Genomic DNA, 17,789 nt, shown 5'->3' on the forward strand with positions numbered 1-17,789 from the left:
GGCACTGGCTATCCTTTTCCAGTGCCCCTTGGCGTCAAACTCTTTGATACGCACCTTTATTCAAGGGGTGCGTCATTTGGCTCCTCCTAGGAGAGCGCCTTTACCTCCTTGGGACCTGAATTTGGTCTTGTCAGTTTTGCAACGTCCTCCCTTTGAGAACATCAGGGAGATTTCTCTGCCTGTGCTGTCACGAAAGGTTGCCTTTCTGGTGGCGATCACATCTGCCCGCAGAGTATCAGAGTTGGCGGCTCTGTCCTGCCGCTCCCCTTACCTAGTGGTTCATAGGGATAAGGTGGTCTTGCAACCTAACCAATCTTTCCTTCCTAAGGTGGTTTCAGATTTTCACCTTAACGAGGATATTGTCTTGCCTTCGCTGTGTGTGAATCCTAAGCATCCTAAGGAGTTTGCTTTGCATTCCTTGGATGTAGTCTGGGCGATCAGGGTGTACCTGTCGTCCACTGAATCCTTCAGGAAGTTGAATTCTCTCTTCATCCTTACCGAGGGCCCTCGGAAGGGTATGGTTGCGTCTGCGGCAACCATTTCAAAATGGATCAGACAGACGATTGTACAGGCCTATTCAATTAGGGAACGGGTTCCGCCCTTCTCTGTCAAGGTGCACTCTACCAGGGCGGTGAGTGCGTCCTGGGCTTTCCCGACATCAGACTTCGGTGGCCCAGGTGTGCAAGGCAGCGACTTGGTCGTCCGTGCACACCTTTTCCAAATTCTACAAACTTGATGTTTTGGCATCAGCAGATGCCTCCTTTGGCCGCAAAGTTCTGTGTGCCGCAGTACCTTGATGGGGGCAGGACGTTGCCTGTCCCTGTCTCTTGGGGTTGTTTTCCCCTTTGGTTATTTGTTTCCTGGGTTGTTTGCTCCAGTTGAGCTTTTCTGTTACCCAGAGTTTTTACCTTTTCTGCTCAGATAAGGTTCCTTTCTCTGACCTGGGTGCTGCGTTGCCTTTGTGACGGCTGCGCTTCCCACCCATCATGTCTACACTGCTTTGGGACATCCCATTGGTGAAGACTGAATGAGTGGGCGGCGACTGTCAGAGGACGTAAGAGAAAACTGAATTTTTGTAAAATCTTACCGTAAAATTCCTTTCTCTGAGTCCTCTGACAGTCGCCGCCCCTCTAGTGGGGTTCTTTTGGACTTTAACTGCTTGCTACCAAACTGAGTTGGGAATGCTGATAGCAGGGGGGTATTGGACCAGTGGGACAGCCCCTATAGGTGTGTCTATGTAAATTACTTTGTTTTTAACAAGTCTTATGCCTAGCTTGCTCCTATGGATAAGAGATCAATACCCATTGGTGAAGACTGAATGAGTGGGCGGCCACTGTCAGAGGACTCAGGGAAACGATTTTTACGGTAAGATTTTACAAAAATTCTGTTTTTTCCCAAAATATTGCATTTGGAAAATCTCTGCGCACATACCGTGTGACAAACAAAATTGCAACACCCACTAATTTGTTCTGTAGGGCCTCTGCTTTAAAAAAATGTATAATGTTTTGGGGCTCAAAGTAATTTCTAGTTAAAAAAATAAATAAATAAAATGTTTTCATGTAAACAAAAAGTATCAGAAAGGCTTGGTTTTCAAGTGGTTAGAAGAGTGGGTGTTGTGTGGCATAAGCTTCTAATATTGGGCATAAAATGCCAGGACACTCCCCCAAATGACCTCTTTTTGGAAAGTACACCAAGCTATTTGCTGAGAGGCATGTAAAATATTAATGGAATATTTTATATTTTGCCACAAGTTTCAGGAAAATGACAAAAATGTTTGTTTTTTATACAAAGTTGTCACATGATGTATTTCTCAAAGATGCCATGGCTATATGTGAAATGACACCCCAAAATACATTCTGCTGCTTCTCCTGAGTACGGAGATACCGCATGTGTGAGACTTTTTGGCAGTCTAGCAGCATACAGGACCTCGAAAACCAATCACCGCCTTCAGGCTTTCTAAGAGCGTAAATTGTTAATGTTACTCCTCACTACCTATCACAGTTTCGGAGGCCATGACATGCCAAGATAGCACAAACCCCCCCCCCCCCCCCAAATGAACCCCTTTCGGAAAGTAGACACCCCAAGGTATTTGCTAGAAGGTATGGTGAGTAACGGCTGAGGCCCGCACTATGTACACTCTGGCTGGTTCGGCAATGAGGCCGGTATTCACCTTTTTTTTTTTTTTTTTTAATGGGATCTTTTTTATTGAAAAACTTTCTTGTATAACATAAATAAAAAAACAACAAAACAAGAGCAAAAAATAGAATAAATCCATCTTGTGTGGTTACCATAGGACATGTATTACAACCTTCAGAAGAAGATGTATTATTATTTGCATTCCAAACTGGATCTCGTTCGTGATACATGAGCCTAGTACATCTCAATACCTCTAACAGTGCTAACAGCAAAATATGCAATCATGTCTTAGTAAATCCTTCCACTCAGAAGTGGTAACCTAGGTTGTCTATCACTGTACCCACTGCCTTACCCCACAGTAGTAATTTTTAATTTGTATGAGGAAAAAATTAGAAACCTAAAGCGAGGGGGCATATTTAACTCCATTATAGAAATACACACTAAGGTACAGTTGGGTAAAATGAAATGGCAACCAAATTATTGTCTTTAAACAAAATCATAAAAAAAAACGGAAAAAACAACTAACTGCCGATTGGTGGCCTCTGCACAACTATCGCATCACGACAAATGCGCCAACTCTCTACATGATAGCTTCTATCATCTCAAACCCATACCGCATTCTCAGAAGGAGGTTGCCACACCTCCCAGAACCCTTTTTGGAACTAAGTGAACTGGGGAACCAAGAACATCAAGCCATGAATCCCATATACTTTTGAATTTCTGTACACTTCCTCTGTTTTGTATGTAAGATTTTCCGTTAGCAATACCTCATTAACTTCCTTTACCCATTCTGCATGTGTGGGGGCTACAGACGATATCAATTTCCTTGCCAGTAGCTTCCTAGCTAGAAATAGCACTCTAATGACAGCAGTGTGTACGACCGATGGGAACTGCTCTTCATCTAACCAACCCAGCAGGCTTATTTTTGGGTCCATAGGAAGAGCGATATTCCAGATCATATTGAGTTTAGCACTTCTGTCCAATAGCGGTTCAACTTTGGGCATTTCCATAACATATGTAGGAGTGTACCTGTGTGTATCTTACACCTTGGACATAAAGGGGAATTCCTCCTGTGCCATTTATGTAACTTTTGTGGGGTGCGGTAGGTACGATGTATAATAAACAATTGTGTACGTTTTTGGTATGAGGAAAGAGATGCCTTAAGGACATTATTAAGTATGCCAGCCTGTTCCTCCTCAGAAATATGGCCTAATTCCTCCGACCACTTATCACTACATTTGAATGACATAGCTTTTGAGATCTGGTTCAAAAAAGAACCATACAAGGAGGAGATCTGCCCCTTTTTAATAACCGACGCAGCCAATCGCGTAAGAAGGATGGGATGAGCATGTCGCAGCTGTAAATATTGGAAGAAAAGGGTATTCGGAAGGCCAAATTCCTCCCTTAGTGTTTGGAAATCTTTCAGAAGATGTCCCTGGTATAAATAAAGCACACCCCAAATTTAGCTCAGACTGAGAAATTCTCCAATTTAGCTAGTTCCTAGTTCGCCTGCTTCCATAAACTCTATGAGATTATTATTAGATAGCAACGTGGTCATAATATTCCAAATGGGATCAGAAGCGTCCTGAGTGAGCCAACCCGTAATATGTTGTAATTGAGCCGCCAAATAGTAGTAAAATGGATTAGGTACCACCAGCCCACCGTAATCTTTTGCTTCCTGAAGTGTCTCCAGTATGATGCGGGGGGTTTGTTTTTTCCAGATCAGTGATCGGAAAATAGTGTTAAATCGTTTGAAAATATGAATAGGGATCCAAGTTGGAGCATTGTGCCACGCATAAAACAAAACTGTGGGCTCCATATCATTTTAATTAAATTACATCTCCCAACCACAGATAATGGCAACTTAACCCAGAAAAAATCATTTTTTTCTTTAAATTTCTGTAGTAATGGGGAAACATTAAGCTTAACATAATTAGCAAGGTTAGGGTGAGATTATTATCCCTAGGTACCGGAACTGCTCCACTATCTTAATCTGCGAAACCACCTGTGGCAAAGGCAATGCACGGGAATGCAAAGGTAATAATGTAGATTTATCCCAATTTATTGGGAAGCCTGAGAAGGATCCAAAACTGCGTATTAATGCCATCAGATTGGTTAAAGATTCAGCGGTATCAACTAGGAAAATTAGGTCATCATCCGCGTACAACGCTATTTTGTCTTCCCCAAGGCCCCTCTTAAACCCGTGTATCGTGGGGTCTGCTCTTATAGCCGCTGCCAAGGGCTCCACAGTCAAAGCAAAAAGAAGGGGAGACAATGGACACCCCTGTCTCATTCCTCTGTGAAGAGCAAATGGAGACGATAGCATATTAGCATATTATTTATCCGAATGCAAGCAGTCAGAGCCCTATACAGCAGCTTAATCCATTAAATAAGAGTGTCACCCAGACCAAATTTCTCAAGTACCACCCAGAGATACTACCACTTCACACTATCAAATGCCTTAGCGGCGTTGAGCGATAATATCGCTCTGTGACCCTGGTTGTCTGTGGGCATGTTTGCATATAATTTATGTAAATGAATTGCAGTGGAGCGGTTGGGTATAAACCCCGACTGATCCCGATGTTTAATCTTGGCAATAACCTTAGACAGGCGCATCTTAGGACTTTAGTGAGCAATTTTATATCAGTAGTTAGGAGCGAGATGGGCCTATATGATTCAAGTTGATCCAGATCCTTCCCAGGCTTCAAAAGTATAACCACCACCGCCTCCTACATAGATGAAGGCAATAATCTTCCTTTATGGGAAGCCATAATCGTTTTAACCAGGTCTGGAAAAAGAATCCCACTGAACTTTTTATAGAATTCCATCGGGATTCCATCTGCACCCAGAGCTTTGGAATTGGGGAATGTGGCTAAGGCCTCCTGTAATTTTTCCAAGGTAAGGAGAGCGATTAAGCGTTTCTTATCCCTAGCTGCAATAGTTGGAAGGTGCATCCCATTCATAAAATCAATCAGATCCTCCTGGTCGTAAGACACTTTGGAGGAGTAGACATCTATAAAAAATGAACGGAACCCCTGCAATATGCATGTGTCCACATCGCTACACTATAATGTGTCGGTATTCACTTTTTGACACTCATGTACTATTACCTACCACCTTGGTCCTACTTTGGTGTTTTTACCCCTATACACCGTTTTTTCATTCACTCTGTCTCATTCATTATTTCTCTTTGACACTGTGGTTTATTTTTTGGTCACTTCACTTTTCTTTCTCTCCTTCTTCTCCTTTTTTTTTTTCTTTTTCTCTTCCATTTTTCTTCTCACTTTTTTCTTCTTTTCTGGCCCTTACACCCATGTTTCTGCTATACCATTGTGGTATTTCATTGATATTAATTTCCTTCTGTCATCATTATCATGTGATGCAGTATTTTATTTATACTTTAATATACTTACCAGATACTTTTTTCTCTCTGCTATCATTATCATGTGATGCAGTAGTTTATTTGTATCTAATGTACTTATACACACTTGCTCCAGCAGCATACATGGACATTTAAGGACATCTTTCAATACCTACTGGTTTAATTTGTCCCCCACCTGTTCCCCATTGGAATGTCTTTCACCCCACACCTCCATCTCCCGGACCATACCTTTCACCACTGCCTCAAGATCATAGTGTCACTTTATTCGTCTCGGCTCAAATTAGTATGTATCTCTAGCATAGGGTCTTTCATGAGTCTTTATACTCCATTAGACATTATGATGTATACTTTTACATTTGACAATGATACTTTATGTACTTTTCAGACCTGTCTATGACCATCTACTCTTGAAGAAGTGAGCTGTGTCCTCACGAAGCGCATTGAGTTTTAAGATGCTTTATTTCCATTATGCACTTTTTTACTGTATTTGCAAGCATGTATATACTTATGTATGATATACCTTTTTGTTATATACATGTGGCCATAAATGACGATTGTTCCATTTTCAATAAATCTACTTATTTTACTATATATCTAGTGGCCCCCTTGTGTTCACCTCAATTAAAGTCCCAGGGCATCCTTCTCTTTTTTTTGTACATTGATATTAGGGATGGAGGTGTGTCACTGGCAGTACCGGATCTTTTTATACTTTTCAAACCCCTGCAATATGGACGGTGTGTCAGTGACCACCGGAGTTGTGGGAAGCGCTATTCTATGCATCACCGAGGAGGGCCTCTGCGCCTTAGATATTAAAGAGAGCATATGACTTGCTTTCTCCCCCCCTCAAAGTATGCCTGTGCATTAAAGAACCATTTGTTATCCGCTTATTTTATAGAGTGGTAAAACCACTGCGTATCTAGCCACCTTTTCTGATTGTCAGCGCTAGGAACTTGCAGAAAATCATTTTCAGCTCTAAATGCCTTTAATGCATCCAATACCACACCCGGAGCAGCAGAATGTCTGTTGTCAGCCAAAAATTACCCACTTTGGGTTTGAATAAGCTCTATGTCGGTAAACAGTGGGATCCAAAAGGGGTTCAATTTCCAATGGGTGGGGAGTTTGACCATGGGCAAGTGCAGCTGTACCTGAATAGGAGAGTGATCAGATAGTCCTCTTACCAAATAGGAGACCTCAGGTTGAAATGAGAAAGTCAGGTCAGAGCCCAATGCCAAGTCTATACGGGATAGAGTAGAGTGAGTCAAAGAATGGCATGAGAACTGAGCTTCCATCGGGTATTTGCACCTTCACAAGGCCCATAGGGGATATGTACGGTATTCACCATTGCCCTAGCATTGCAAATGCTGACCCAATGGGCTAAGCTGTAGCACCGTGACCTGGAGGGGGGAACAGCTCTCCCCTGCCTTTGCCGAGCTGGCGGACCAGCTGGTCCAGTGGCTGCAGTTTATCTGTGATGCCCCTTTGGATTTGACTTCCCTGATGTCTCGCCTCTCTGGTTTGGCGGTGGTCCTTCGGCGTGTCTTTTGATTCAAGTGCTGGCCTGTGGATCAGACTTCAAAATAGGCCTTGACTAATCTTCCTTTGTGGCGTTACCCTTTGGTCTCGCATCTGCTCCTCGGGTCTTCATAAAAGTGTTAGCCCCGGTGCTATCTTTGCTACGCCAGTGGGGGATTGCAGTACGGGGCTACTTGGACGGTCTTCCTCTGCTCTGGTGGAGAACCTGGAGCTCACAATACAAACTCTGCGGGAGTTCGGCTGGATTCTGAATTTTCAGAAGTCTGCTCTGGTTCTGTCCACAAAGCTGGTCTATCTGGGCCTAACTCTGGACTCGGCCTTAGCCAGAGTGCTCCTTCTTCTGGCAAACTCCAGAAATTGAAGGCTGCAATTTCGACTCCTGCTGTCCAACAAATGGTCTGATGGTGTCTACCTTCAGGGCGGTTCTGTTTGCACAGTTCCATACGAGGTCCCTGCAAAGGGAAATTGTGAACAAATGGGACAAGACTCCGCAGTCTCTGGAAATCCGATCCGGCTGAGTCGGGACAGGAAGGAGTCCCTGATATGGTAGCTTCGTTCTCCGGTGCTTTGGCTGGGAAAATCCTTCCTCCCCTTGTATTGGACAGTGATCACCATGGATGCCAGCCTGTCCAGCTGGGGATGTGTCCTCGGCAAGCATTCTGCTCAGGGGATCTGGACGCTGAAAGAGACCAGACTTCCAATCAATATCTTGGAACTTCGAGTGATCAGAGTCTATCAGTGTCTGGATCATTGGACGGGTCATCTTTAGGGTTGTCCAGTGCGCATTCAATTGGACAATGCCACGGCCGTGGCTTATGTCAATCACTAAGTGGGCACAAGAAGTGTCCTGGCGGCTCTGGAGGTAGCCAGCATTCTAAGGTGGGCAGAACGGTTCGTTCCGGCTCTCTCCGCCATACACATTCTCGGGGTGGAAAATTGGCAGGCGGATTACCTCATTCGCCAGGCGTTGGACCATGGGGAGTGGTCCCTTCACCCGGAAGTGTTTCATCAGCTGTGTCTCCAGTGGGGCACTCCCAAGGTGTATCTGTTGGCGTCTCGGCTCAACAGAAAGGTGCAGAGGTTGGTGGCTCTGTCAAGGGATCCTCTGGCGGATGCCACAGATGCGCTGGTGGCCCCGTAGGGTCAGTATCATCTGGTTTACGCCTTCTCTTCTCTCAAGTGTTTAACACTGCTTTGGGAAGTCTCAATGGTTATGGATGTCAGAAGCTGTGCCTGTTAATGAACGAAAGAGAAAATTGGATTTTTGACTTACCGTAAATGTTTATTGACGGACTCAGCACTCACCCCTCTGTGGAGGTAAAATTCTCCTGACACTGGTTGTAACAAAACATGGGTGTAGCCAGAATTCTTTTCTGCCTAGTGTCCTACTCCTGTAGGGAGCAGTATAACCCAATGGTTATGGATACCAGTATCTGTGTCTGTCAATTAACATCAGAGAAGTAGATTTTAACCACTTAAGCCCCGGAAGATTTTACCCCCTTCCTGACCAGGGGGTATTTTGCGATTCGGCACTGCGTGACTTTAACGGACAATTGCGCGGTCGTGCGACGCTGTATCTAAACGAATTTGGCGTCCTTTTTTTCCCACAAAGAGAGCTTTCTTTTGGTGGTATTTGATCACCTGTGCGATTTTTTGATCACGCGCTATAAACAAAAAAATAGCGTCAATTTTGCAAAAAAGCAATATTTTTCACATTTTTTTATATGAAATTCCCCCCAAAAAATGTAAAAATCAAAATTTTTTAACATTTCGGCCAATTTGTTTTATGCTACCTATGTTTGGTAAAAAAAAATCGCAAAAAGCATATTTTGATTGGTTTGCGCAAAAGTTATCGCGTTTACTAACAAAGGGAAAGATTTTTGTCATTTTTGTTGTTTTTTTTTTTAACACGTAATGGCGGCGATCTGCGATTTTTTTTTTTTTTTTTTTGCGGTACTGCGACATTGCGGCGGACAGATCGGACCCTTGACTGACATTTTTGACACTTTTGGGGTTACCAATGACATTACTACAGTAATCAGTGCTATACAAATGCACTGTTACTGTAAAAATACACTGGTAGTGAAGGGGTTAACTTTATTTGAGAGGGAGGGGCTGTGTGTGTCCCTAGGGGCGTGCTTTCTACTGTGATTGGCTGTGGCTTCAAATGTATGAAGAGTGATCAACGGTTCTACATAGTAGAACCGTATGATCATCCTTCATACACCGGGGAGAATGAAAGGCAGTGACTGTATATGTATAATGCATTGTATTTATTTTAATAAAAAATTAAGTACCCTTTTTCATAATTGATATAGAGGTATCGTGATGCAACTCGCGTGTGACCGGCGGACCCGATGTTCCGATGATCACAGAGTGACCGGGGAACATCGGGTCCGCCGGTCACACGCGCGGGGGTGCGCGCTCGCTCCCTAGACCCTCACAGGCTAGCGACGTAGACCTACGTCGATTTGCCTGTGAGGGGCTGACTGCCGACGTAGATCTGCGTTAGGCAGTCGGCAAGTGGTTAAGGGAAGTCAAAAATCCCTTTTTTATTTTTATTTTTTTTCAATTTTCAAAACTTTGACAAAAAGCAAGATCTGCAAAACACTCAACATGCCTCTCATCAAATAGCTTAGGGTATCTGCTTTCCAAAAGGGGTAATTTGGGGGGGTTTAGTGCTGTCTTGGCATTTCATGGCCTCTGAAACTGTGATAGGTAGTGAGGAGTGACATCAACAATTTACGCCCTTAGAAAGCCTGAAGGCGATGATTGGATTTCGGGGGGCCTGTACGGGGGTAGACTGCCAAAAAGTCTCAAATGTGGTATCTCCATACTCAGGAGAAGTAGTGGAATGTATTTTGGGGTGTCATTTCACATATACCCATGGCATGTTTGTATATTATATCATTTAAATGACAACTTTGTGTAAAAAAAAAAAAAAATAATAATTTGTCATTTTCCCAAAAATTGTGGCAAAATATAAAATAGTCCATGGACTCAACATGCCTCTCAGAAAATAGCTTATTGTGTCTACTTTCCGAAAAGGGGTAATGTGGGGGGATGTGCTATCTTGGCATTTCATGGCCTCCAAAACTGTGATAGGTAATGAGGAGTGAAATCAACAATTTATGCAGTAAAAAAAACCACTGCGTATCTAGCCACCTTTTCTGATTGTATGTACGGGGGTAGACTGCCAAAAAGTCTCAAATGTGGTATCTCCATACTCAGGAGAAGTAGCGGAATGTATTTTGGGGTGTCATTTCACATATACCCATGGCATGTTTGAATATTATATCATTTAAATGACAACTTTGTGTAAAAAAAAAAAAAAATAATAATTTGTCATTTTCCCAAAAATTGTGGCAAAATATAAAATAGTCCATGGACTCAACATGCCTCTCAGAAAATAGCTTATTGTGTCTACTTTCCGAAAAGGGGTAATGTGGGGGGATGTGCTATCTTGGCATTTCATGGCCTCCAAAACTGTGATAGGTAATGAGGAGTGAAATCAACAATTTATGCCCTTTGAAAGCCTGAAGGCAGTGATTGGTTTTCAGGGTCCTGTACGCGGCTATACTACCAAAAAGTCTCACACATGTGGTACAGCCATACTCAGGAGATGCAGCAGAATGTATTTTGGGATGTGATTCTTGAGGTGATTGTAGCCGTATTAGTGCACTTGCGACAGAGACAAATTGAGTACTGTCCGTGATACTTTTTTTATTTGCACTATCATACAATTTTTCAGGACAAGCTTTTAGGGTATGTCGCCTTCATCAAGGTCCAAGCAGTAATTCCACATATACCCATGGCATGCCTGAGCAATATATATAATTTCAATGACAACTTTGTGTAAATAAAAAAAAAAAAAACTTTTGATATTTTTTTGAATACCTGTGACAAAAAAAATGAAATATTCAAGAGGCTCAACATGCCTCTCAGGAAATTCCTTGGGGTGTCCACTTTCCAAAAAGGGGTCATTTGGGGGGGGGGGGGTTGTACTGCCCTGCCATTTTAGCACTTCAAGAAGTGAGATAGGCAGTCAGAAAGTAAAAGCTGTGTAAATTCCAGTATATACACCATAGTTTGTAGACGCTATAACTTTTGCGCAAACCAATAAATATACACTTATTGAGATTTTTTTTTTATTGCAGACCTGTAGCTAAATACATTTTGGCCTATAATATATGACAAAAATTGACTGTATTGGATATTTTTTTATAAGAAAAAGTAGATCATTTAATTTTTTCTCACTTTTTGGTCTTTTTTCATTTAGCCCCGGTTCACACTACTGCGTGTGCGGGGTTCGCATGTCATGTCGGAGCGCACTGCTCCGACATGACATGCGATCAGCTGTGCGGTGCGAGTTTAGCCATACAGTTTGTATGGCTAAATTCGCATCGCACCCGCAGCAAACACGCACAGGAGGCATTTTTGCTGCCGCATCAGGATCGGATCGCACAGCGGTTCACACTTGTGCGATCCGATCCTGTGCGAACTGCACGATCGCACTGCGATATGCGATCAAACTGGGGGTGTCGTTAAGATTACATTGACACCCCCAGCGAATCGCATATGGCAGTGTGAACTGCCGGGGGTCCGTGTGCGATGCGGGAACAGGCTGCGAATTCGCAGCCTTCCCGCATCGCATCAGTGTGAACCGAGCCTTATAACACAAAAAATAAAAACCCCTGAGGTGATCAAATACTACCAAAAGAAAGCTCTATTTGTGGGGAAAAAAAGGACCTCAATTTAGTTTGGGTACAACAATTACCAGTTAGTCATGCAATGCCAAAATGCAAAAAAATGGCCTGTTCATTAAGGGGGTAAAACCTGGTCCAGAAGTGGTTAAATTGCAGATCACTAATGCTTAAATGTGATGGCTGGATTTTTTTTTTATTTTTTTAGACTTTTTTTTTTTTTTTTTTTCACCAGGTGATCCTGCAGATGCAGCAGTTACAGTTGAGATAAACCTTTTCACACTGACAGGTGCTTACAGTACAGCTTTTATTTAAGTGAAGCAGTTATCCCAAAAGGAACAAAACTGCCTAAAAAAAAAAAGTGTTAGCTGGATATTGGCTTGAATTTGTTGGTGTATCATACTGACAATGCTGCTGTCCAAAGGTGTCTGTTGATGCTTCATCCAGAGTGTAGGCACTCTAAGTGTGTTACTGACTGGATAACTAGGTGATACCAGAGGGGAAAAAAGCCTACAAAAAAGAATTAATGCTGCCAGCAGATCTAATGAATGATAAGCTGCAATAGAATATATTTTTGGTTTGGGGTTTAAAGTGATACTTAACACACACTGTTTGAATTACATTATTCCATCTCTGTATATGTATAATGCATTGTATTTATTTTAATAAAAAATTAAGTACCCTTTTTCATAATTGATATAGAGGTATCGTGATGCAACTCTATCACATGTTCAAAAAAAAAAAAGGGGGGGAGGGGGACAAAAGAGCCTTTGAAATACAAAGAAAGAATACATAATATCAAATAAATGTTTTTAACATCATACAAATATGTATTTGAACTCAAATGAAAACTGAAACTGGAGCATGCCCAGTAAATATTTCATCGGCTGGTCTACACAATCTTAGACTGCAGCAGAGAGGAGGGGAAGGGGTGTGGTGTATAGTGAACAAGCAGGATCAACCAGGTTTTTTGCAGAATACAGAAAAATGGACCCCATAGTGAGTGAGTATGAGCAGCATGCATACACTATGTACTGACAAATTTTCATGATGTGGGTTTACTGACACTTTAATATTGCTTTAACATAAATGTATATAAAAATGTAATGTTCATGTTTTGCATTATTTTTATTATGGAGTGACATTTGAAAAAAGTGAGGTCACTCCAAGAACAGGGAGGTATGTTTGTGGTATAATGAGAAATTACTCTAATGAACAACTGTCATTGCACCTATGACTTGCTGAAGTAGGAAAGGGGATTGCATGCAGACAGACGTTTTTATTTTGGGGTTAGAAACTCATTTGCAAGTCATTCCCCTGAACCAGAATGCCTCCTTTAATTGTAAAATTGTCTCCATTTTCCCAGCATCACTTGAAGAAACTTGAAGGTCGTAGGTTGGATTATGACTACAAAAAAAAACGTCAGGGGAAAATACCAGATGAGGAGTTGCGACAAGCTTTGGAAAAGTTTGTTGAGTATAAAGATGTAGCAGAGACAAGCATGGTTAACCTCCTGGATACTGATGTACGTATTATGGTTAGCATAATAATTTATTCAGCATGATTAATATGGTTAGCATATGTATTTTTAATGTAAAAATCTGTCATATTTAAAGTGTATTTAATCAATAACAATGGACTTCTATTACTTTGTTTTGTTCTGTTAAATATTCAATTGAAAGCATTTTTGTTATATCTTTTCGACAAATGCAAAAAAAAAAACCTTCATGTCAGAAATCCAAAGCTGTTCAATGTTTTGTGAACACTTCACGTGTTATCTCAGGGAAAGTAATTAGCCCTCCTAGTTTATATCTTGGCGCTAGAGAAGGATCAGCTCACATTTAATGTCTGTGACAGTTCTCATTTATCCAGATCATGGCAGGGGTGAATCCAGAATCTAATCTCGGGAGGGGCACTGACGGAAATTAAGGTGTTGCTTACAGAACCAATCCCTGTAAATGGAATCCTGTCAGTGTCACTATTCTTCCCTCCTTTGTGGCTGGAAGTGACCTATTAAAATGATGCAACTTCCTCTCAGAGCGGAGATCACAAAGATCTCATGCAAAGTTGATAAAAGTGTTAAGACTGCCGCCACTGTCACGGCTGGCCTTAACACTTTCATCACTGTGGTTGGCAGGTCTCACTAATGTTTCGCATACTAGCACATTATGAAAAACGTACCTGAAAACTAAGCCCTCCAGTGCAGCGTCCATCTTCTCCTGATCTTCCTTCGGGTCCACAGACTCTGGCTGTGTGACAGGGCATGTGTGGCCAATCCTTCAGAGTGCATGCGCCGATGACCTCAGCTGTTGGATCAGTGGGTGGTTCCATGTGCTCTCCTCCCCCGACTCCTCCCCTTCTCCTACGCTCTGCTGATCTCCTGCTATGTGCAGAGCCCACATAATAGCCACTGTGACTGAGCAGCTCCCTGATCTCTCCAGGATGGACAGCCGTAGTGGAGGACCTGCCAGAGAAGGAGTAGCGATCATCAGGGAGACAGTTTGCCGGAGTCTAAAGGTACTGCATGATGGTCCTGCTGCCCGACACTGACAGCATCCCATGATTTAACTCCATGACCGAGGGCACCTTCACAACCCTGACAATATGTATGCCATCCATCATATGATGCCACCTACTGTGGCCCTGTCATTATCATTATCCTCCTCATCCTCCTGTTCCTGGCATCCCACCACCCTCCCTCCTGTCATCATACTTTTATCTTCATCCTACCTGTAACCCACTGTCGGATTCCTACCACCCCACCCCCTGTCAGCTTTCTGCCACCCCACCCCCTGTCCTCTTCATCCCCCCTGTACCCCACTGTCAGCTTCCTACCACCCCACCTCCTGTCATCCTAATCCCCCCTGTCAGCTTCCGTCCATCCCTCTCCCTTACATCTTCATCCCCTTGTAACCCACTGTCGGCTTCCTACCATCCCACCCCTTGACCTCTTCATCCACCTGTACCCCACTATCAGCTTCCTACCACTCCACCCCTTGTCATCTTCACCCCCCTGTACCCCACTGTCAGCTTCCCACCACCCCACCCCCTGTCATCTTCATTCCCCCCTCAGCTTCCTACCATCCCACCCCTTGTCATCTTCATCCCCCCCTGTACCCCACTGTCAGCTTCCTACCATCCCAACCACTGTCATCTTCATCCCCACTGTCAGCTTCCTACCATCCCACCCCGTCATCTTCATCCCCCCCTGTACCCCACTGTCAGCTTCCTACCATCCCACCCCCTGTCATCTTCATCCCCACTGTCAGCTTCCTACCATCCCACTGCCTGTCATTTTCATCCCCCATCAGATTCATACAATCCTACCCCCTGTCATCTTCATCCCCCCCTTTACCCCGCTGTGAGCTTCCTACCATACCACCCCTGTCATCTTTATCCCCCCTGTCAGCTTCCTACCATCCCACCCCCTGACATCTTCATCCCCCCTGTACCCCACTGCCAGCTTCCTTCCACCCAAGCCCCTAAATTTACTAGTGCACATCATATATGATGGACGCAGGGACAACTTTTTTGAAATTAAAAAAAAAAAAACACGGGCACAAAGACATTTGTCCTTCCAAGTGAAACCACCAATTCAGGGAATTTTTTCTTTCAGTGACACCAAGGATTCAGAGATGTTCTTTTTTTTTTTTTTTTTTCCAGTGACACCACAGATGCGGATGCATTTCTACCTAAGACACTCCTCACCCATAGTGCAGTGACTGTGTTTTAAAAATAAGTTTTCTCTGTCGCTCATTGACAGACGCAGACTTCTTGATTAATATCAGTAGGGATATACTGCCCCCTACAGGAGTAGGACACTAGGCAGGAAAAAAGTTCTGGCCACACCTTATGGACAGTCCCAGGGGGTATATCCTCTCTCTCCCTGCTACAGGATGTCAGTTTTTTTCTGCCTAGTCAGGAGTAAGGACCTAAGTTCCTTGCTGGGATCTCTGGTCCTGGCAAGCTTTTTTTAGATAAATCTTCTTTAGTTAGCTTTTTTTCCCCAGTTTGTTCCTGTGAGATCTTCAAGCAATTATGCTGGATCTGGGCGACGGGCTGGATGTTGAGATCCGGTGGTCACCCCAGCCGGCCTACGAGCGCGTGCAGGCCCTAGCTCCACGCTGGGTCAGCCGCGACATAGTCCCGCTGGACGGGGACTGGCCCCACGAGTTAAACGTCTCGCCAGGTTGCCTACGACCAGTCTGAATCTGAGTCGCGGCGTCTGTGTTGGCCGACAGCCCCCCCACCTCGGTGGAGAGGGGTTCTGTCAGGAGTTGGCGCCCGCCTGTTCCGGTATGGTGAGTAGAATGTTCACCCTCTCCCCCTGACGAGTTTTGGGGTGGACGCGGGCCCCTCCCTGGGATGGTCGGACCCTCATGATCCCGGGTTCCCCTCTGTCCTGTTATGCACCCCCCACCTATCTGCCCCCTCCTTCAATCTGGGTTACAGACCGCATAGGGGGGCGGTGGGGTGCGCCGCCGGTGTTGCCCTAAACGATCGTGCGGGGGGGTTACTACCTGTGCCTTCAGGTCCATCCACCAATCGATCTGTGGGTAGGCACGCGGGGGTCCCCTTTTTGGCACTGCGGACCGCACGGGCCGCCATTTTTCCGCGGACCGCGCGGGGCCGCCATTTTGTTGTAGCATACATGTGCTCTGCATGGAGGCGGCCATCTTGGTACACCCAGCTCGTCCTGCTTGAGAGCTGAGCAGCTGTAGTAATCACCAAGGGCGTGGCCCCTCGCTAGACCCGGGAAAATCACTCCACAAAAGACTTCCTGTCAGACAGCGATGAGAGCAGTCCTGGTTTGAACTCTGGTGCATCAAGTGGTGAGTCTTTTTGGGGTCTCTCTTCTCTCTCTTCTCTCTCTCTGCGGGGGTCTCGAGCACGTGACCACTGGGGGCGCTTTAGCGCTGGGGGATTCTTTTTTTTTTTTTTTTTCATTTTGTCATTTTTTGCTGACAGGTTTCCCTGGCATTGCCATGGACCCTGCTGCACATGAGTCCCCATCTGATCCCCTCGAGGTGGCCGCAGGGCCCTCCGATTCTCCACTCACCATTGATTCGCTTTCAGCAGTCCTGGAGTCATTTGTGTCCCGGGTGGAGGTGGCCTGTGGCTAAAAAACAACCCCCGCCCACCCCTGTCTCGTCCGATACCTCAGACTCTGATCCTGAGCTGGTCGCTGCTGCCGCGGGTTCCTCCTTTAGGGTTTATGTCCCGCATCCCTCTGACAGTGAGGATGATCTTCCTGCCTCTGCCATAGCACAGGACAAAGCACTGGTGGACGCACTGATTATCTCAGTCCGGGAGACCCTAAAACTGGAGGTTGCACCAGTGGAGGCAGTTCAGACGGAAGTTGCCTTTGGCACTCGCAAGCCCTCTAAGGTGGAAAAGGTGTTTCCCTTTCCCAAATGCTTTGATGATATTATTAAAGACGAGTGGGCTCATCCAAAACGACCCCCTGGGATGCCTAAACGGATTGCTAGGCGCTACCCGTTTGAAGAGTCCCTCCTTAAAAAATGGACGCTGCCACCTGTGGTGGATCCACCGGTTTCCAGACTAAATAAAGCCACAGTTATCCCGGTGGAGGATTCCCCGTCCTTTCGGGATCCAGTTGACCGTAGGGCGGAATCTGTGTCCCGTTCCATATTCTCCCTGGCAGGATCGGCCCTAAGGCCAGTGTTTACCATTGCTCTGGTTTCACAGACATTGACGGAATGGGCCAAGCTATTACTCCATGACCTGGATGGGAGAAGTCTCCCTCCTGCCGTGCTGGAGTTGCTGGAGCAAATAGTGCAGGGGCTACAGTTTGTGACGCCGCACTGGACGCTGCCCCATTGCTGGGGCGTGTGTCGATCTCGGCAGTGGTCCTCCAGCGCATGCTATGGTTAAAGTGCTGGTCGGCGGATCAGGCTTCCAAAAAAGCATTGACTGATCTCCCCTTTCAGGGGATCACCTGTTTGGTGCTACCTTGGATGAGATTATTAAGGATCTCACTGGGGGCAAGAGCACCTTTCTACCACAGGCTAATA

General features: G+C 44.7%; 1 protein-coding gene across 2 annotated transcripts in view; it reads left to right on the plus strand.

Moving 5' to 3' along the window:
* Positions 1-17,789, plus strand: part of SH3GL1 (SH3 domain containing GRB2 like 1, endophilin A2) — a 919,809-nt gene that overhangs the window by 688,859 nt on the left and 213,161 nt on the right. For both annotated transcript variants that reach the window (XM_082263930.1, XM_082263931.1), the window contains exon 6: positions 13,121-13,279. In XM_082263930.1, coding sequence (XP_082120056.1) covers positions 13,121-13,279 — 159 coding nt within the window. The remainder of the gene's footprint in view (positions 1-13,120; positions 13,280-17,789) is intronic.

This window comes from Pelophylax lessonae (assembly GCF_965119305.1).
Source record: "Pelophylax lessonae genome assembly, chromosome: 1".
NCBI lineage: Eukaryota > Metazoa > Chordata > Amphibia > Anura > Ranidae > Pelophylax > Pelophylax lessonae.